This window comes from Phoenix dactylifera, chromosome 3, assembly GCF_051530095.1.
Source record: "Phoenix dactylifera cultivar Ajwa chromosome 3, Ajwa_hap1_PhDact_Kaust_v1.1, whole genome shotgun sequence".
Lineage (NCBI taxonomy): Eukaryota > Viridiplantae > Streptophyta > Magnoliopsida > Arecales > Arecaceae > Phoenix > Phoenix dactylifera.
Genome location: NC_143192.1, coordinates 45,257,841 through 45,278,672, shown reverse-complemented (window position 1 = coordinate 45,278,672; position 20,832 = coordinate 45,257,841). Strand labels below are relative to the sequence as shown.

Genomic DNA, 20,832 nt, shown 5'->3' with positions numbered 1-20,832 from the left:
ACTCGGTCCTTCATTTGACTGCCAATTTATGTTTAGCCCTGACACAGGTAGCATTTTATGTTTAGTCCTGTTCACGTAGACCTGTTTTTGCACACATTTATGCCTGTTTCTGTACACAGTTTTACCTATTCTGGACACATTTTTGGATGGGCCAGAATTTGAACATAAAATGACACCGAAATCAAGGGCCAGAGACAGTTTTTGCTCAACAAGGACTACAATAAAGTGGCAGTAATTCGAGAGGGTGGACCTGAATTTTCTGTTGTAACTAATTCAGTTGCTAGCATTGACAATTCAGCATATGAAGTAGATATTTTCACTAGCTATGGCAAGCAACTAGTACATCATTCATAAAAAGGAGGATCACTACATTTGGATGTTATTATAATGGTGATATTCTTGTGAAAGTCTTTGTATACTTTTGTCTTTCCATAATGTCCTGTCTGATTCTTGCTTTAAATGAACTAAAGTGAAACTTTTTTGTTTGCCATCCTTGTTCATTGTTTTATATGAACTGCCTGACATGTCGTGCCATATTATAACTGCAGTCTTTAGTTTTTGCAGCAGCTGTTGGTCCATCTTGCTATGCAAGCTGTTATCTCTTTCTACTAAAATAGCATGTTAAACATTGTCTTGGAGGCTGTCTGCTCTATATATCATGAAAAAATCAGTAAGAAGCAAATAGTAACAAGTAATGTAAATAACATCAACAATAACTAAATTTAGATAATAAGGACAACGTAATGTAATTGATCTAATTAGAAAGTCTACACTCTACGTTTTCTCTGGATTAAGAAGTGTCAAGCAGCAAACTATCACCAAAGCATCCTTTTTATTTGCATAAAATTTTTTGGACAGTCTGATACACTTATTGTGAGCACTTGTACCACCAATGAGATCGAAACGAGCTTTCATGCATCTTTAGATGTTGACCCTTCTTTTACCAAATATGTATCAGCTATTTCAAACCTTAAGTCATTGCTTGTTTTCATCTTTATTTGACTGAGATATTTGTGTCCATAGAATGCTTTCTAGCCTTTTGAATATATAAATTAAAATTCTAAATGACTTTGTTGCAGCAATAATGCATTTGAGAATGCATGTGTAGAATTTGATGAAGAGAGCTTAAAGCCAACATATAAGATACTCTGGGGAATACCAGGTTTTTTCCACATTTCATCCACCTATGCTCAAATTAACAGAATGTTAATGATGTATTAAGATTGTTTCTTTTTGCGATGCTTTTGATTATGGTACTTTTTTATAAGATGAGCAAGTAACTTCATTATTTTTTTCATTTTAGTAATCATCATATATTCTAAACTAGATGCATGAATAATGAATAGAGCTTGTGTCTAGTTTCTAAATGAACCATGTTAAATATCATCAATCCGAATCTTCACCTTATTTGTAAGTGACGTTTACCCATGGATTTAACTGCTGAGTGCTGCCAACTGCTGGTTCCTGCAGGCCAGTACCAGCATCCAGCATTGGGTTTGTACCCTGTGCCAGGACCCAACACTGGGTTGGCACCCAGCAGGTTGGTACTGTCTCATGCCATGCTTAAGACCAAGGTCCGCCGTACCGGTACCGGTCGGCGTACCGGTGGCCGGCCGGACCGGTACGGTACCGGTCCGGTCCGGTACGTACCGGCTGGTACCGGTCCCGTACCGGCCGGTACGCGGTGGTTTCAAAAACCACAGCGCGCGGCGCTGTGGTTCTAAAAAAAAAAAAATCGTACCGGTGCGAACCGGCTGGTTCGGATAAAAAATCGGGAAATACCGGTTTTTTATCCGTTCCGGTACCGGTCCACGGCCGGACCGGTACGTACCGGCCGGTACGGGCCGGTACGGCATTCCATGCTTGAGACCCTTTTCTTTATTTGCATTAGAAGTGTTGCATGACATGCTAGCCACGGGTTGGCATGCCCAGTGCTGCCAGGATTTAAATGCTTATACTACCTAGAAACAGAATAGTTGGGTGAAAACTTCAAAAGAAATAAATACGAAAGTGCTCTAAAGAACATGGTGGAGGTGCCTGTAATCTTATATTACAACAATAACAAACAAAATGGAAAGTGTATATTGAATCTGGAAAAGGTGTGAACCTTTGAATCCATTAGGGGGAGCGGGAGCAGGAGCAGAATTAGAGGTCACAGAAGGATATTTATGATAAAAATGATCTTCCGATGGATAAGGGGGATCTTCCAGAGAATATAGATCTACTGGAAAAGAGATATTCGTTAGAGAATGGAGATCGAAAAAAGTGTTTTGGTAGGCGATTTTTCTCTTTCTCTTTCTGTATCGGAAAGTCTGTGTAGTGGATATAGTTCATATAAAGAAAAAGGTTATGAAATTGAAAATAGGTCTTCCAATGGGGGGACTGCTTGTACCGCTGTCTAGACAAAGCGAGGACCCTCCGGAAAAGCCAACTCAATGAAGAGCAGGATCTGAGCGAACCAGAGCGATTACACCCAATGTCTTTATCTAGCCTTAAGCCAAAGTAGTCAGTAGTCATTGTTCCTTAGTGCTTCAGTCATTGATTTGTTGACAAGTGAACCCAGCAGCAGCCTTCCACGCCATCGGCACAAATGAATAAATCTCCAATACTACCAATACTGTTGTACAATGGGAGGTACAATGGAAGGTGAAATTTGTGATGATGTGCAAAAGCTAAATGGTTCTGTATAACATATCAAAAATGATATTCATCGAGTACTAGGCTTTAATACTGGATGATAAGGCGATGTAGGATGGGTTAAGTATAAAGTTACATGGAAAGCTACAACCAGATTCCTCTGAAGGAAAAAAGGCATTGTTTACAAAGTTCTGATTCCAAGATCATTAGTTCTTCGCAAATCCATCAAACGATTTCAGATAGTGATACAACTAAAATTGAGTAAATCTTTTGAAGTAACAGGCTATAAGAAAAGTAAAGAGCATCTTAAGATCTTATTAAATGCTTCTGACCAATTTTAGTTTGATATCAATTATTTTAAGGTGTCGAGGGTGCTGTCCAAGGTTACCTTAAACTCAAAATAGTCTAGTCAAAGAGGGAAGATGGCAAGGATATTTTTTAAAAAAATTGTGTTCATCTCTAGTGCAGGAATTGTAAGCTAATGAGGTAGACTAGAACAAAACCCTAAAGGTGTTTTGATTCACAATTTTGAATATATGGAGAAATAAAAACAAATATCTGAAAACTGAGGCCTTTGGCATGCTTATGGGAATTTATTATTGATGCAAAAGAAAATTATCCTATTCCTAATACAGCTATGGATAGAAAGTAATTCAAGTCAGCCTACTTATGACTTTGAGCAACACCCCTCATACAATTCTTATCATTTTTATGTAATGTGGGTTTTTATTTCTTTCAGATGGTAATGTCAGATGGTAACATTAAACATCTTTAATTTGTCGATATTAATTTTCAAAACATCCATGTTACAGGCCGCTCAAATGCAGTTAATATCGCCGAGAGATTAGGTTTACCCATTGATGTTCTAGATAGAGCACGCAAACTTCATGGAACAGCTCGTGCTGAAATCAATGAGGTAAAATTATCTAAAGAATTCTATATTCATGTTTCTCTCAATTACAAAATTGTCTTTACTAGTGTGACTATTACTTCAAAAGTCTTGAGAGCATCTATCTAAAAAAATTTGATGTTTAACAGTTCCTATCAAGGATTAGAAGCCCTGGTTTGTCCGGTCCATCCCTAGTTGGATCGATAAGATATCGTGTCCTAGGATGGGTTGGGGACCACGGTACATGAAATATCAGGTACTTCTGACCGGTACCAGTTGGTACAAACTTGGGTGGGTTGGAGTCCCAACAATTTACTTAGACACCAATTTTTTATGTTGTTTGTTATTTTTAATGGTTGTTTAGATATTTGTAGGGTTTATTTATGTCATAATTTAGGATTACGGAATGTTCTTGTGGCAATAGGTGGCTTATGGTACTGATAATGGAATTTTCTGATTTCTGATAAAAAATGGCAAAAAAAATGAAGTGGGAGACATGGAGGGAAGATTACTGGGTTTTAATTTGGATTGGACTTGGAGGAGGCTAGATCTGAGCAATAGAAGCTGGATATGCCTCTTCCCTTCTTCCCCTCTGTCCTTTCTCTCCTTCCTCTTCTGGATGAAGGAATCAACCAAAAGAAACATAGTTCCGGTACCGGTACTGGTACCAGCACTGTCACTTATTAACTTAAAAGCTTCCTTAATCTAAATCATAATATAGAAGAACCATAAAGGGCCTCTAAATTATCATTGAAAACAAACAATAGAAGAAACAAAGAACAAAGGAAAAAAAAAAAAAGGCATCCCAAATTCCTAACGAATTACTGTGATACCAGCCCTGTGCCAAGTGTTGAAACAGTACCATTCGGATGCTATGCCAAGTGTGGAGTAAATGCTATCCCAACACTATCCCAATTCCCAAGTGTCGAGATGGTATCTTCCTAATATCATCCAACCGAGTCCTTGACTTACACCAGATCCAGGACTAGGATCTAAAATCTTGGTTCCTATAGATAAGCATGTTTTGATGTCAAACTCATTTATAAGTCATTTTTCATTGAGCAGACTTATATTTCTTATGTATTTTGTATTCTCTCTTCTTGCGCCTTGCATACCTATGCTATATTTATTTGCTAATGAAAGTCATTCTAAGTAAATATGAAATATTTATAAAAATCTTCAAGTCATATTTTGTCAATTTAGTCCTTTATCCTTTACAAAAGCAACACAACATTCTGCGTGACTGTATTCTTTGTTAATCTAGGATCAAATGTTATTTGTAAATATATAGTTGTTACAGAAAATTTAGACAAATGTCTTTTATGGCATAAGAATGGTCAAACTGATGTATTCAACCAATCAAAATATATTATTTGACTTAGCAGAGCAGTATAGATAAGGTGGCTACTGAGGCTACTAGTTTTTGTGTCCACTTGTGATTACTGAATTTGGATAGGTATCGCCACTAGAATTCTTCTCTAGATATGTCAAAGAATCTTGAATTTTAATGTTCAAAGTTGCAAATCTGATAGCATCTTCCCTTTGTTTTTCTTATTAGCACACTGCTGTATTTCGAATGCAAAATGTTCACTTGCAAAATATTGTTGTTCATATAAACAGAGGTAGAGTTTTGCATTGGATTGTATTTTTGTGGACCATGGTCGGCGGAACCGCCTAGTTCGGGGCATATCTAGCCATACCGACGACGGACCGGGACGGTTTCGGCAACTAAAATAAGAAATTGGCAACGGAGGGGGAGAAGGAGAAGGAAAGAGAGAGAGAGAGAGAGAGAGAGAGAGAGAGAGAGAGAGAGAGATGAAGGAAGAAAGAGGGAGGTGGAGGCTAGCCGGTGGAGGGCCGCCGAGGGCCAGAGAGCCGTGCGGAGGGGCGGAGGAGGGTCTCCGCCTCCGGTTCCTATATTTCGAACAAAACAGGGGAACCGGAGGTGGAGCCCCTCTTTTACCCCTCCGCGTGGCTCGTCGGCCTCCGTCGCCATCTTTCTCTTTCCCTCATTCTCTCCCCCCTCTCTCTCCCTTTCTCTCTCCGGTTCTCCCTCTCCCCCGCCCCCTCTACTGTGTCGGTATGGACCCGACATGGAATGGCATAGAGGTGTACCAACCTGTGCCGCATGGGGCAACCGGTCCGGGCTCTGATTCCGGCATTATAGTCCTTGTTGTTGACTGTTTGTCTTATAATCAATGCATGAGAAAATTCATATATGAACCTTGATATCTTTTCTCTTTGTTTACTCTTTCTGACTTTAGGCATATCATCGAGTTTTACTCTTGTTTCCATAGTTTAAACTGCATAACTAGTCAGACTCACCAACTAGTCTTGTAGGCTACTCTACAAAGCCCTTTGCTGGTCTTGAGCTTGTTGAACTTTGGTGCCTATTTAGAAAACATTGGCCGTGACTTGGAAAAGGTTGTGTGTTCTCAAACATCGGTTGATCATACTTAAATCCTTACATTTTCCCTGTATCTGTAAATTTGCACTCTGTTTTTTCCCTCACAGGTATGGGTTTCATTGTTTTTCTCATAATGCAATCACTATGTATATGAGTTGTATGCCAATTTCGGCAAAATTGGGTTGTTATGTATGTAAATTTCTTTTGTCAAGAGAGTGATAAAGTAAATGTTCTATCATATTAGAATCCCACTAATGTAAATTCTTAAAAATAACTCTACCAGTGTTACTTTCAAAATTGTTATATTGCTTAATTAAAAATTCATGGATGTGAGGTGCTGAAAGTGGAACATTGTGTGTTTTTCCAACACCTTGATGTTTTGTTTTCATTACCCATATAGTACTTTCTGTTTGACATGTAAATTGTTCTGGGCAGGTCATAGTTGATATGGAAAGATTTAAACACAACTTCCAGCAACATCTTCAGGAGGCACAACATTATCTAATGTGAGGGTAGTTATTTTTGCTTGCATTTTACAGTTGCGTGTATAAATATAGTCTTACAGACTAATTATGTTTTTCTTAAACCACATGATTGGGATTTGGCATGCAAATCATAGTTCTTTACATGGTATTCATATGACCTCTGGAAAATATGATTTTTAGTGTTTTGGTATCTTAAATGTTGTAAATGACAATCAATGGTGCAGGTATTTTACTTGACTGGCCACCCGCCACCATTGATTTTGCACAATAGATCCATTTAAAAACATAATAATAAGATGTGTGCATTCTAGCTGATAGTGGATATTGGAGAGATCCATTCCCTTAAAAAAGATATTGGAAAGATTCAAACAATACCCCAAGAATGTTTTTGAGATGTGTGGCATTATCTACTGTGAGTGTAGTTATTTTTGCTTAAATTATATATCTTTATATATTATTAGTAAAAAATATATATATTGTTATAGTCTAGAAAACTAAGTTCTTCATTAACTGTATGTGATCTTGATCATTGGCATCCAAGTCACTAATCTTTAGATGATATTATAGATCACGGTCATTAGTTTAATTGATATTTTTGAATGTTATAGATCACAATCGACCTTCTGGGAGGAGTTGATCCAATCATATCATAAAATTCCCATTAAACATTCAAATTGAAGACATGCATTACTATGTTACCGGACCCTTAAATTTAGCCTAAAGTAGCTATAATCAATGCTTAAGACACAAACAATGGTATGATATTTGAATGTCTCTATAAAAAGAAATTCTTTTGTATTAAAAGGATTTGACACTTCATTTTGCACCCACAACCAGGTAAACGAGCCCTAGTTCACGTAAGATAGCATACTGCACTAAAATGCCTATAAGTAAAAATCACATGCTTTGGAGATCTCCTACCTATGTATCTTGGGCACAAAAATAGATGTAGCAGTTACTCAATAATGTGCAAAAATGTATGATAGGGATGTATTGCAAATATATCTTGATAGTCATGGTCAATGTATCTTAAAACATGCATGAGCCCAAATTTGATAGGAAAAACATTGTATTTTGTTATAAAAACCATATGTTTTGTGTTCACTTCAAATAGGAGACCTCCAGGATGACTTTTGATTTCTAGATAGATCAATAGTGTGGATCTTCTTATTGGATGTGTCATTAATAATTTTGTACCATTAGTTGCATCAACGATGAAAAGTTCACAAGTCAGGAAATCCATTCTGTATTTTAATGAAACGGAAATATTGTTATATGATTTAGGTCAGTATCTGTTACCTCATAACGTTTAATTTGTATCTGACTATTGATATAATGTCAGGCTGTCAAGAAAGCTTCAAGAAAGTCTGTTCATGGCAAAGCAGAAGGTTGCAGACCATGTTGCTATTCAAGAAAAGAGAAAGGTGAAAGTAATTTCAGAGAATGCAGCTACAGCACGTTCAATCCTTCGTAAGAAACTGCACGAGGTTCGTGAATTTGCAATGACTGAAAAGACACCAGAAAATGGTGAGGCAGAGAGCAGCAGGCACTCCATTGAAAACGTGAAGCAGTCATCTTTACCTACCATTCCTACAGAAAGGATCAGACTGTCGGACACCACACTTGTTCATGGTAGGTATTAAGCCACATTAAAATGATCTAAAGATGGCGATGCTTCATAGGAAAAGGAAAGCTCATATTGGTCTCCAAATAGGTGTAAGGTATTCTCCTCACACTTTTCTTTTTCTGGTTTTCAGAGAAAAAAATCAAAATTCCAAGCATTGGTGATGCAGTTCATGTTCCTTCTCTGGGTAAGCATGCAATAGTGTTAAAAGTGGAAGCATCCAAAAAAGAGATCCTAGTCCAAACCAGTAATATCAAGCTGAGATTAAAATTGGGGGACATTGAGACCCAACAAGTGTAAGATTCACTGTTGACATGTGAACTGCATTTATGTTTGATAAATCATGATAATAGCCTCCAACAGCTCATCAAATCCTTGTAATAGGTTTCTGTTTTACAATTATATTGCAGATGACTTGGTCAAGCTTTATAAATATTAGTCAAGACATGTACACATCATTCCCTAATTCATAGGCTTTTCTTTGCAAAGTTTCTGTATACAGAGTTAATTTATATAGTGCAATGCAATCATAGAATAGGAGTCCGCAATATTTAATTTCAAATAACCGTTGTTTCTTCCCAGTGTTTGGTGAGGCCACCGGCTTTATAGTCTGAAGCAGGATCTTGCGGTTGTTGTTATGGTCCGTTAAACATGAAGAACTTGCAACTTTTATTAAACTTTTTGTATTTTGCCTTCAAGTATAGCACAACTGAAATCTGAGAATTGATTTGATGTGGTAAAGACTGGCACCTTTCTCATGGACAGGCAATCTGAAACTGGATGAGTTTTCAAATTATAAATTAACCACAACAATAATTGATTGCTCGCTTTACCCAATTTCTGTTTGAACTGGATCATGTTTGGAGTTTAGGAAGGTGGACATTGTGCTGAAGAAGGGAATTTGGCAGCCGAGGGGATGCCTCTGATACAAAATAGCCATGCCTGCGATGTATCTGGTGTAGCTCAATTTCTTCCAATCCTGAAGCACAATGTCCTTGCAGAATTTCTCTTCGGAAAAAGGTAAAAAGAAGTCCTTTGGATTGGTAGTATTATTCTAACAAAGTATACAATGCCGGTGCATGCTAGAGAACCTTAATGACAGTTTTTAGAGGCCAGCCATGATGTCCAATAGACATTCTTATGTGGTGGGATTTGCCCGAATGATAATGGTTTATCTGAGTTGGACTACTGATTTCATCCATTTGTAGGGTATGGCAATTCACCGACCTGAGCAAGCATTTACATCGAGTCTTATCCTCCAAGATATATTCTACTTGATTTCTGGGCCTCACGTTGCATGTTTCCAGTACATCCAGACTATGTAGTAGTTTCGGAATTGGTCTGAACTAATTTAAGACAGCAAGTCCTGGACAATGGCACAATCATCTTTTAATGGAACCAGTAAAATAACTTCTAATCCTCTCAAGTACCAAAACATTTGCTGGCTGGGCTAAACTACCTGGTTTTCACGCCATGGTACTCCATCGGGACCAGTTAAGATTGCTTATAAAAACAATATCCTTCCCCACGAAGATCCTAATTATTTTGCTTTTTTTCTATTTAATTCACTATTTTCCCTGTAGAAATAATCATGGCCTCCCTAAGCAATATTTCATGTACACAAAGAGGAACCGGACTAAGTAGAATTACAAGATACTAGATATTTGGGACATATCACAGGCCTTCATCGAAATATATACCAACAAAAAAGTGCATATAAATCCAATTTCTTTTTCAATTGGAAGAATCTTGTAAACACTGACACGGCACTTTTGCCACTCAAACTAATGTTAGAACTCCATTAGGCAAAGCGTGTGGCCCTTCTTTTCTTCTTTCCCTGTTTTGGCAACCGATCCTTCCATTTCCTTTTTATCTTTCTTCTTCCCTCTGCAGATACCATTGCCAATAAAACTTTTGCAAATCCAGGAAACTGGTAATGAAAAATACAAAAAAAAAAGAACGAAAATGAGAAATTGATCAAGAGATTGAAGACCCGGGTCTCTTATACATAATATATTTTGCTCAGTGAAAAGGGGGGGAAAAGAAAGGCTCATAAACTGAATGGTACAAAACAAGAAAGAGTCCACAAAAATTTGCAATGTTAAGCATACATACTTCCACTCAGAATTGGTGCAGATGGGCAACCTCCTGCCTCTAGTTTTCTAAAGTTTTGATTTTCTCAAAGCGACCTTTTACATAATGAGTTATCTCTGGTGTGACACGATCTCCAGCACTTAGCTTGTATTGTTCAAACTTTGCTTCATCACACTTTAAGGCAGCCCTCTTACAGGCTTTGATGCTTCCTATTGAGAGAAACAAAAGCGTACAAATGTTAGCAATAACAACACTACGTCAAAAATTTACACAAACAACCGATCTTCAACCATAAATCAAATCAAGAAGGTTGGGGTAATTCTAATGGAAGAAAAAGGTAAGTGTGTAATAAGTTATCTAACGTACCGAACCCTGATGGTCAGACAAAAAATTCACTCAACTCCTCCCTAGTGATCAACACACACACAGACACGCACACACGCAGAGAGAGAGAGAGAGAGAGAGAAAGCAGACAAAATACCACAATCAGCTAATCCAGGAAAAGCAAAATCAATCCCTGGATTTTATCAGCTACTTTCACAATGCTAATTTGAAACCTGCGATCACCGTATGGATCTAGAATGCAGAACATAATCCACTTCCATCAAAATTTACATGAGGGTAGGCATCAATATCAAACAAGAGCAATTAAATATTTACTGGAATCTCATGGGTTTAACATATACTTGCAGATTCAAGTGGATGCGCATACTCTACGAGAGCAGCACAAGCACATGACAGAAAACATGAAATAAAGAAAAATAATGCACCCGCTCACACTCTCTGTGATCACACTTTTCTAAAATACTGTTTGGATTCACAAGGAGAGAAATTGTAGCAAATGAGGCTTATTTGGCTTCTTTCCACCAAAAAAAAGGAGAAAATATTATGATTTTCAAAATGCCATGTGGAGGGAACCAATTATTGTAAAGAAATATTTGACAATTAGCTAGGTCAAACACTTCAGAAACAACCTCTGTAGTTTGCCTAGAACCTCCTCCAGATAGAGGGGTGCTGTTTGAAACTCTGCATTCTTTCACTTGAATGTGAAATGATCAATCATGCGACATCACGCTTTGGATCTCATTAGTTTAATTTAATATAGAGATCAAGGGCAATATAATTTAAAACTATTCACTCAAACCAAATATACCATCAAGACAGTTAATGCTGATGACAAAATGAATCAAATTATAAGAAATACTAGTTATAGTAACTCTAGACCTACATGCGTGCGTGGGTTAGAGTTGACTACACATGGTATAAGTCACAAACCTCATAATTTTAAGATATTACTTCTCATCTGTGCAACTGTAGATCCCAAATGGATTTTTTTTTTCCTGAAACCATGGTGGTCATAGAAGGTTGAAGTTTTCTTAGTCATTGTTCTACTTGAAAAAAGGAGGGGGAAGTGCAAACTGTAAGATGGAGTTGCCTGGTGAGCAAATTCATTTGTGTGGGATGAAGGACTTGTAGCAAGGAGATCAATTGGAATTTGGAATTGCGATATTGAAGAACTCAACTTTTTGTTGCTTTTAGAAAAGACTGGATGTCAAAACTTAGGGTATCCTTGATGACTGAAAGCAAGGAGTTCAGACTCCGGAGGACAGCGAGGTTTTAGGAGTAAGGTCTCTTGTAATGCCCATTAAATTGGGAAAGCATGTGTGGCAGGAAAATATGGGTTTGGGATTGAGTCCTTTGGATCCTTATTATTTGGAATAGTATTTGCATAGCCAATGGTGTAGTTTAGATAACCAAAATTAACTTAACAAGATCCAAGGGTTGTGAATGCTTACAGATAGAAATCATTTACACTTCTACATAGCATATACGTGTCATTTAAGAATCTAAATGCATACACATATATAAATATGGCTTAATTGTTATCAAGGCATAACTACTTTAAATCTTCTTATGACTAAAGACATGGTTGGTCATCCAAGTCAATGATCCAGACCATTCATGAAGTTCTACATATCTTAAAGATACAAGGACGTAAGTGGTTGGAAAAATTGCTATTATACATCAAACAAATCACCTATTAAAAACCCATCCATTTCATGATCATCTGGCACACAGGTGATACATCGCCAAAACCTTTGAAATTTTGTTTTAGACACTCCTGATAGATCTTGAAAGGAATGGATTACCGATTAGAATGTCCATTGCATAGTATAAATAGGCATAACTGAGTTTGTTATGCCCTATGAATATTAAAGCAAGTAAAATGATCAAAAGATGGCAAAAGGTTGGCCTATCAAATGTCAGAGCCAATAGAACTACAACACTTTTTCTTGGTCTTGACATGGCAAGCCTTATAGGCAAGGCGGGCAAATACATATCCGCCATGGCAATAGATGGTACAAGAATATACCACAACATGATTAATCTTCTGCATGTTAATATATGCTGAATAAGCAGATGAAGAGAATAAATTGCATCCAAGAACACATAGTTAGCTTAAGGCTCAATAATCAAAATTCTAACTTTACTTTTTCAAAAACAAATAACAATTTAAAAAAAACATAAATGTTTCCATCAAGTATCACACTAACTAAATATACAGCTAATATATTGGTTCAATGCACTCTCGAGTCTTGACAACGCAAAAACTAAAACTTCTGCATTTTCACTTCATGAAATGAGTAACCTCTGAAAAAAACATGAACCAATTGCTAAGTTTTCTTGTTGAAGGCAGTCTTATCATAGGATCCAATGTGTCCTTACGAAAAGAACAAAGTTTTAAGAATAATTTTTAGCAACATAAGCCATAAAAAAATAATTGCAAAAACAACAGTAGGGAGTTACAGGGATAATCGTACGACACAATTGTTAGAGAAACTGATGTTCAACTAAAAAATAGTTGCCAGGTAGGTTGGGATAGTGTTTAGTAGGAGAACAAAAGGAATGTTTATAATAAGGGATTTTAAGTTCAAATTAAGGAAACCTGACAGTGTAGAGAACGCATCAAATCTGGCATAAGTTTAAACCATAATGATTAAGATGAAGAAACTTATAAATCTTATTCTAGCACACCACAAGCAAACCAGAGAATAAAGTGACCAGATATCATATATTGTATTTGTTTAAAAGCATAGAAGTAGTATATTTGTAGCATGCCTTAATGAAGACTACAATTATTATAATCCAAGAGTATGAGAAAGCAGGAGAAGAAGCCTTGACCCTGAAATTTGGAAAATCAGAATACTCTCAGGCCATCGCTATCCCTGCTAAGGACAGTCATATACAGCAGTTAATCTTCCAATGAGAGAAGGCTCAGAAAGCAACTAATTGAGGGCTGCAGGATGTTGAGAGGAAGGAGCCATGAAAGGGGGAGAGGAGGAAGGAGATGGGGGAAGGTTTCGTAATGATTTCAAGAGACAGATCTGGAAGTTTTATCTGTTTTCCTTCCAAATCTACTGGTTTTAAGAGGAGAAACAACCAATGGAATCCTGGCCAGGGAGACCTACAAGGAATCTTGGAAATAGTTGCCATTCAACCAGAGGAGTCTCTAATAAATTCTCTAGTAAGAGGTCTTATTCCAAGCCTCCATATCGATTAAGAAGAATTAAAGATGGTGATAACATTGCCCAAGGGATTGAGAGGTTTCATCAAGACAATCGTGAGAGTCAAGATAGAATCTCTCCCTCCTGACCTCATGATCGTTCGAAACCTCAAAGTAGTCTTTTAACCCTCCTCTGAACCCCCTGCTCTTAGAGAGAGAAATTTCCAAGGCATCTTATCCTCCTCACTTGGCTGATGTGGTCAAAGGCAAATCAAAAATTGTAGGTAAAGCTGTTAACGAGAAGAGTTAAGAAAGAAGAAAGGAATCTCAGAACAAGACCAGAGGGAAACCCTTCCCAAGAGGCGGTTGTTAGCGATGCAAAGAGAAGGGTTTTAATAAACAGAGTTCTAGAAATGCTTTAGCATGCTTCTTCTCCAAGGAACTAGGACACAAAGCTACCAACACAAAAAAGCCACAACCAACAAGAATATGGAGATCAATGAGAAAGTGGAGAGATCCAAAGTGTATGCCCCCATCACTGAGCATGCCATTGTTACCCCAACAGACAGAGAAGCAGTAGTGAAAGCTACAACTGATGTACAAGAGATGCAGAAGCTAATGAGGAACTTATTGAAGAAGTTATGTAGAGCATCGCGCCCTATAAGAGTATTGCGTGGAGAGTCTGGAGGTATGGATACAACTCTTTTATGGTAACCTTCCCTTCTAGGCAAAGCATGTTTGACGCTATGAGAAATGCTCTTTCTGATTATAAGAATTTCCTTATTTCCATTCAGCCATAGTCCACTTGAGATGGGGCCAGGAATAGAAGTTCAATGTTCAAAGTCTGGTTATGTTTGTTGAGATTACCAATTTTAGAATTATCATTAGTAGCTTTGGAATTCTTGATGTCGCTAGCTATAAATCACCGCATGAGCTAGAACTTTCAGGGTCTGAATTATCCATGTATTTTGACAATCTTGCTGGCATACCAAATACCATATCAATCATTGCTGGTGACTTCAAATATCTAGTTAAATTTGTTAATACTTATTTTATGGAAGAAGACCCTGCTCCATCCCCTATGCTACCTAAAAGAGTTTGGGATAAGGACTAAGAATTCTGGCTTGGAAGCTCCTCTAACCCCAGCAATGGCAAGGACAGCCAGTGGCCGAAGGTAATCCTAATGTTGGAGGACAGCATCCTCTTTCTGATGCATGCTCTAATGAAGCTGAAATGAAGGATGAAGCTGAACTAGTGAACCAACCTAATGAACCGATCTAGAATGAAATCAAGCAGCACTCTGGGAGGAATGGGTGAAGGAGGAGTTGGAAAGTGGAGTTGGCTCTATTACTATACCAGTTAAAAGCTCGGAACTGGCTGCTAATCACAACCCTGAATCAGACACGGAACCAATTTCTCTTGTTGTCAAACCAGTGGAGGAACCTATGACAGAATCAATGCAAGTACACTTTGAAATTGAAAATCTCTGGTCTCCTAACCCTTCTCTTTGGAGGGGCTTCAAAAGAATTTTGACAATTTGCTCATTATTTGATGAATGATGCGGTGTGTGAAACTGTTGGACATGGACCTCAGGTACATGCTATCTATTTGCCTGAGTCTATGCTTTTACCTCATGGTTATATGGGATCATCGATTTGACTTGGTAGTTCTACAAAAGATTCCCTCTCTCCTTCTACTTAGACAATATAACTCCACTCTAGAAGAAAAAAATGTTGGAATTTTATAGTCATGTCCTATCTTATCGGTCTTCAACAGAAATTCTCTCATCAGACCATATGGCTGCACCAACCCCATTGGACTTAGCTGCGGTAGACCCAATTGGGCCCCCTTCTCCCAGGGACACTCCTCCCCCTCCCCCCAAAAAAAACAAATACACACAATTTTGTTGTTTCTCATGCTCTTCCACATACAGGGGATCCCAGATGACACACTAATCCTCAACTCTCTGGATGCTGAAGATTTCAAAGCACTGGGACAAAAATGTGGTTTTCTATTTGCAGATGACCTAGCAAAGGAAGCACTTAAAGTGATCCAAGGTTTGGAAAGAACCAAGCAAATATATTTGGTCGTATTTCTAGTGGAGTTATCCCGGAAATTATGACGGGTAGGTCGTGGCAGCATCTCTGCAACATTGCCCAGTTTTATTCTGGCTATGTGTTCTTGTTTTGAAGAGGTTATATTTTGCTATTTCTATTATGTGTCGATCATGGTGGGATGGTATTGTTATGTTGTTCTTGTTGGTTAGTGCTGTTCTTGTGGTTCTTTTGTCTATATCCTATTGTACTGGATGTATTTTAGACTTGGTTTGCCCTTTTTTAGTGTTTGGCTAGCACCTTTGGTGTCGTTTTGGTAGTCTAAGAATAGGATATGGAAGTTGTCTACTAGTAATGAATATTATGATGGGTTTCTTTCATGTAAGTATTCTGCTCGGCTTTTCCTATGTTGAACATTCAAGGAATGGGTCAACCTACTAAAAGAAGAGCAATATGAGATTTGGCAACGTCCACTGACTATGAACTTCTAGCAATTCAAGAAACAAAGATTGCTAAACCTTCGGTTAGTCGCCTTAGAAGTATTGGTGCACCCAAGGTGAATGCTTGGAAATACTTGGATGCAATTGGCTCTTCTGGAGGTCTAATTGTGGGTTATAATTCCAGGACATTTATCAATACCAACTATCATTTGCAAAACTTTTATATTACTCTTAATTCATTGACATAATCACAGAAAACAGCTGGACTTTTACTACAGTTTATGAGCCTAATGACAGACAAAGCAAAAAAGATTTCTACAGTGCTCAACAATATTATACAGATGAAGATTAGGCATTGGGTGATTGGAGGCGATTTCAATGTTACAAGACTACTTGCAAACAGGAATAGTAATCCTCACAACAAACAAATGCGCTGAAATTTGTTGATTTCATGAGAGGGAATGATTTATTGGAAACAGATTAAAAGAGGAGAAAATACGCTTGGAGTAACATGAGCGAGTCGCTGGTTCTTATGCAACTGGAAAAGTTCCTCTTTGACTTGAATTGCAAAAGCTTTTTTCCATTAGCTAATGCCAGCTCTTCCAAAACCTCAATCTGATCCCTCCCTAATTGGGTTTCACCTTTATAAAAGAGCAAACTCTAGCTGCATTTTCATATTTTAGAAATGGTGGACAAAAGAGGAACATTTTTGGATTCCATAGTCAGTTCTAGTTGGGTAAAAGCTCAAGAGGATGATGATATTGCTACAGTGTGAGTTTCCAATCTAAGGATCTAAGAACAAATCTGAAAAAATGGTCCAAGGAACTAAGAAGAGAGCAAAACGAAACATTGCAGGTAATACTGAGAAAAATTGAAACACTGATACTTTAGAAGAAGACAGAGAACTTGCACAGGATCTGAGAGATCTCCACAGTTAAGTGAAGTCACAAATTAATGAAATTTATGCAAAATAAGAGATGTACTCGCAGCAAAGATCTAAACTGAATTGGATTCTCGAAGGAGATAGAAATTCTGCCTATTTTCAGAGTTGCAACTGTCAAAAAGAAGAAACAATATAACTTCGTTCCAAGATGGAGCAGTGAGCTCTCAGATCAAGAGGGCATCCTCTCAGCTTTCACCAATTTCTTCAAAACGACATTCTAGAACAGTGATTCCATAGAAGTGAATCTTGACTGGAACTGTCTTTATAATGACAGCACATGGATTACAGCAATGTTTTTGCTCCCATTTCTACTAAAGAAATCAAAGATTTAGTTTTTGAACTGGATACTCAAAACCACACAAAAAAAAAAAAAAAAAAAAAAAAATCTTCGCCCCTGATTTTCCTTACCTTCCCACCCTTCTCTTCACATTCAACAAAAAAGGGATGAGAAAGGCATCAAGATGCCTTTTCCTCCCCTTTTACTCGTGGGAGGGCCTGAAACTGACTCAAATCAAGTGATACCAAGTACAACAAGGCAATTCCGGTCAGTTCGGATATTTTCAAACCGAGTCCTAAACTGAACCAACAAATCAACCTAAGTTCACATCGGCTTGGTTCAATATGCCTCAGACCAAGCAGTTCAGAATTCAGAATGCTTTTGCAAACCTTGTTTGAGGATGGTTACCGCGTGTTAGCTGAAAGAAATGAATTATTCTTTATTTAGTAGTAAATGAGTTGGCCCTAATTAGATTATCGAGCCATGCCAATAGTGAAGCACAATCTTTATTAGTGGACTACTGTGATTGAACTGCATATATTTCTTTTCTACATAGCATGGTAAGCTCTAAATTCATGTTATACAAATGCAGCTAAAATGGTACTCAAACACATACATGAGATAAGGCTCAAGAAGCAAGCATTGAAAATTCACTACATACTTCCAAACTAATAAATTTGCATCGAGATAAGAAGATAATGCACTTAATGACTCAAGCTACAACATAAATGTCACTTGCTAAGCAAGGATTCACAGCTTGATGCATCTCGCTATCATACAATTACATTGAGGTTTGCTAATGAATCAGGATATCCCAACCATCATGGTAGGTATCGGCAAGGAATGATTGGGATGATTATGTCCAGACACTTGGGATGGCCTGGTTATTTGTCCCTCTCCGGTCATATTGTTGATGGTTGTTCCAGTCCATCTTGTTCCATCCTAACCCATGATGGTACTGTACCAATCCTTGACCAAACCTAGACAGGGACCGGTAACATGACTTTAACCCTTGTTTCCAAGTTTCTAAGAAACATAGTTTGCACACAGCTCAGATACGAGTGATTCATATTAGCATATATGGGTTCCCGTTAAATATTATGTTAGGAAATAATGCAGCTTAAGTTCAGTTTACAATCCACGATGCAAATTAAAAATTCCAAATTTCACTTGACTTACCACTCAAGTTCAGTAAGTTGAATGTTACTGGGCACTTTCCAATGCTTCTAACCATTGTAATAGCAGACCATACTTTTTTGTGATCCTCGCGAGAGGTTCTGATAATGCATATCTTCGTCGTAGGGTTCACATATTTAACTATACAATCAGAAATGATCACAACCAGAAGTTTCAGAAACATGTGACTTTGGAAAAAATACGAAATGGTGCCGCATAAAAATAACAACACTTAAAAAGTATAAATAAACTCAGGATTCTGTACCAAGATAGTATTTGTAATTATTAAAGTAGATGCCAAAAAGAAGGTTACCTTGGAATGATCCAAGTGCTAAGGCCAGACCACACTCCCCAAAGTTTAATTGGATGCTATCTTTGATTGCTTTTGACACATTGAAATCACTAATAATTATTGGATCATTGTCAGCCAAGTCTCTGTTTGAATCTATAAAGACTTCCAGTACCATATATCTATTTTTAAATTGCACCATGCTGCTTTAATTCATATAAAACCTGCACTTTCCGATTAAAGAGGTCAGCACAAACATCTAAATGATTTCACAACCTACTGCCAATTATTTGTCTACCTAAACAGTTGACAGACTACCACAACAGCATGAAAGAAAAGGTCATGGAAAAAGCCATAAAGTCAATCAACAAGCATCATGAATATAAAATTGACAAATAAGTACACGATAAATAAATTTCGATGCTAAAATCTGATCAGCGTGAGCCGAAAATTATGGTTATCATTATGAACATTGTTTATGAAAATTGGAGTCAGTCGGACATGCAATATTGTTGCGGTTAAGGCAACAACTTTTTTTTCTTTTCCTTTTCACGAAGACAAGTAGAAGACAAATTGTTCTAACAAAAATTTTGACAATTTATTGGAGAAAAAATCATTCCTTCAAGGGGGAAAAGCAGGCCTTAACCGAATACAGAAAAGATAACCTTCGGTTGACGTTAAGCACCAAGGGAGGAGGTTTTGGTTCGAACAGGGAATTATATTTTTTGCCGTCATCTGAGTTTAGTAGGGGACTGGAGCAGAGATTTATGAATAACGGCTGGGATTAGACGTTTTGGGGGCTTCATTGGCGAGATTTAGGGCTGAGAGAGGGAACGGTGGAGTTGGGGACGGGAGGAAGTACATACCCGATGAATCTTGGACGCTCTTCGTCGCCGGAGATGGAATCGGCCGAAGCCCGCCGATGCCTCGCCAGAATCTCAGCCGGAGATCCGTCCGCGCGCAACCGTCGGGCGGGGCTAGGGTTTAAACGATCGAGGAAGGTGAAACCGTGAGAGCGCGCGGAGGTTTCTTGAATGGAGGTTAAGGGCTTTTTCTGGGAACAGGTGGATCCCACTGGAGCTGCCTTCCCCCGGCTTTCAACCCTCGGCCCCCACCCAACCCGGGCCGGGCCTGATCAACCCGAACCCCCATCCGGTGCCCAGTAAAGCCCCACATTTTATTTTATTTAATCCACGTTTTTCCTTAAAATGGTTTGCGAAATTTTTCTCTGAACTTATTTAACTCACTATTTTCTCTTGACCATCGGGAACATACTTGATATTTTGTAAGTCACACCACCACCAACCCCCCCCCCCCCCCCCACCCAAAAAAAACAACCATCAACTCCGAAAGGATTATTAATAAAGATGGTAGTTTTTTCTTTTATCTATTTTTCTGCTCTTTTTTCTCACTCTTTTCTACGGTTTGGGGTTATTCAACCATAGGAATTGGTCTGTGAACTATTTTAAATAAATTTAATTTTTTAAATAATTTAAATATATATATTATTATTATTAGTTTATAAATTAAGAAACTAGGTTTCGAAAGTGTAGATACGTTAAAATGCAACACACAGAAATACTCGATGATGACTAAGAGGGATGACTAAGAGCAACCTGCAGTGGCATGGATGTTGTCAATAGAAGGGTTGCTTTTAGCAAGCCATGCATGTGAGTCTGGTCACCTCATTATCCTCCCCTAGTTCAAGGGGTCCGCTAGCCATGATGGTGAAAGCAACCATTTCTCTACTATCGATGGCTGAGGGAGCTCCTCAGCTTGTCGGTCTAATCACTGATGCTGTAGGTCATTGAGCCCTTCCAAGTATGGTTTACCAAGTCAATGGGGTTCGATGATGTTAAGCTCGACTGTTTAAGGTAGGCATGGGAGCATTGCTTGGTCAGAAAGTTTCTAGGTCGATAGCCATCATTGGAGCTATTACTTTGGACCTCAAAGTTTATTGGAACCTTAAGCATGAATTTCAACTGCTAGTCAAGTTAGATGATATTTTTTTG

The 20,832-nt window shown here is 38.0% G+C and overlaps 2 protein-coding genes across 10 annotated transcripts in view; one reads left to right on the top strand and one right to left on the bottom strand.

Moving 5' to 3' along the window:
- Window positions 1-8,530, top strand: part of LOC103708528 (DNA mismatch repair protein MutS, type 2) — a 51,059-nt gene extending 42,529 nt beyond the window's left edge. For 4 of the 8 annotated variants that reach the window (XM_039121125.3, XM_039121129.3, XM_088718619.2 and 1 more), the window contains exons 16-20: window positions 1,080-1,162; window positions 3,450-3,553; window positions 6,369-6,439; window positions 7,761-8,050; window positions 8,176-8,530. In XM_039121125.3, coding sequence (XP_038977053.3) covers window positions 1,080-1,162; window positions 3,450-3,553; window positions 6,369-6,439; window positions 7,761-8,050; window positions 8,176-8,342 — 715 coding nt within the window. In that variant the 3' untranslated portion in view covers window positions 8,343-8,530. Of the gene's footprint in view, window positions 1-1,079; window positions 1,163-3,449; window positions 3,554-6,368; window positions 6,446-7,760; window positions 8,051-8,175 lie in introns of those variants that run through there. The other 4 variants (XR_015976470.2, XR_015976472.2, XM_088718618.2 and 1 more) reach the window with 3 other exon arrangements.
- A 1,173-nt stretch (window positions 8,531-9,703) lies between these two features.
- EMB1687 (ribonuclease P family protein / Rpp14 family protein) lies at window positions 9,704-19,891 on the bottom strand. Of its 2 annotated transcripts, none has more exons than XM_008793466.6 (5): window positions 19,687-19,891; window positions 18,845-19,044; window positions 18,535-18,672; window positions 10,158-10,345; window positions 9,704-9,929 (listed from the first exon to the last, which is right to left on the bottom strand). In XM_008793466.6, exons 2-4 carry the CDS (start codon window positions 19,020-19,022, stop codon window positions 10,197-10,199), a joined length of 465 nt encoding a protein of 154 aa, XP_008791688.2. In that variant the 5' UTR covers window positions 19,023-19,044; window positions 19,687-19,891; the 3' UTR covers window positions 9,704-9,929; window positions 10,158-10,196. The 2 variants fall into 2 exon arrangements, with proteins under 2 accessions (XP_008791688.2, XP_008791686.2); XM_008793464.6 differs by having other exon boundaries at window positions 9,704-9,972; window positions 19,687-19,890.
- Window positions 19,892-20,832: the final 941 nt, after the last annotated feature.

What these genes read in the sequence shown, in the direction of transcription:
- EMB1687 (XM_008793466.6), bottom strand. Translation starts at nt 19,022, where the DNA reads ATGGTGCAATTTAAAAATAGATATATGGTACTGGAAGTCTTTATAGAT. An exon ending in AGCACTTGGATCATTCCAAG is followed by an intron (nt 18,673 to 18,844) that starts GTAACCTTCTTT and finishes CTGATTGTATAG; the next exon opens with TTAAATATGTGAACCCTACG. An exon ending in CAACTTACTGAACTTGAGTG is followed by an intron (nt 10,346 to 18,534) that starts GTAAGTCAAGTG and finishes TTCTCTCAATAG; the next exon opens with GAAGCATCAAAGCCTGTAAG.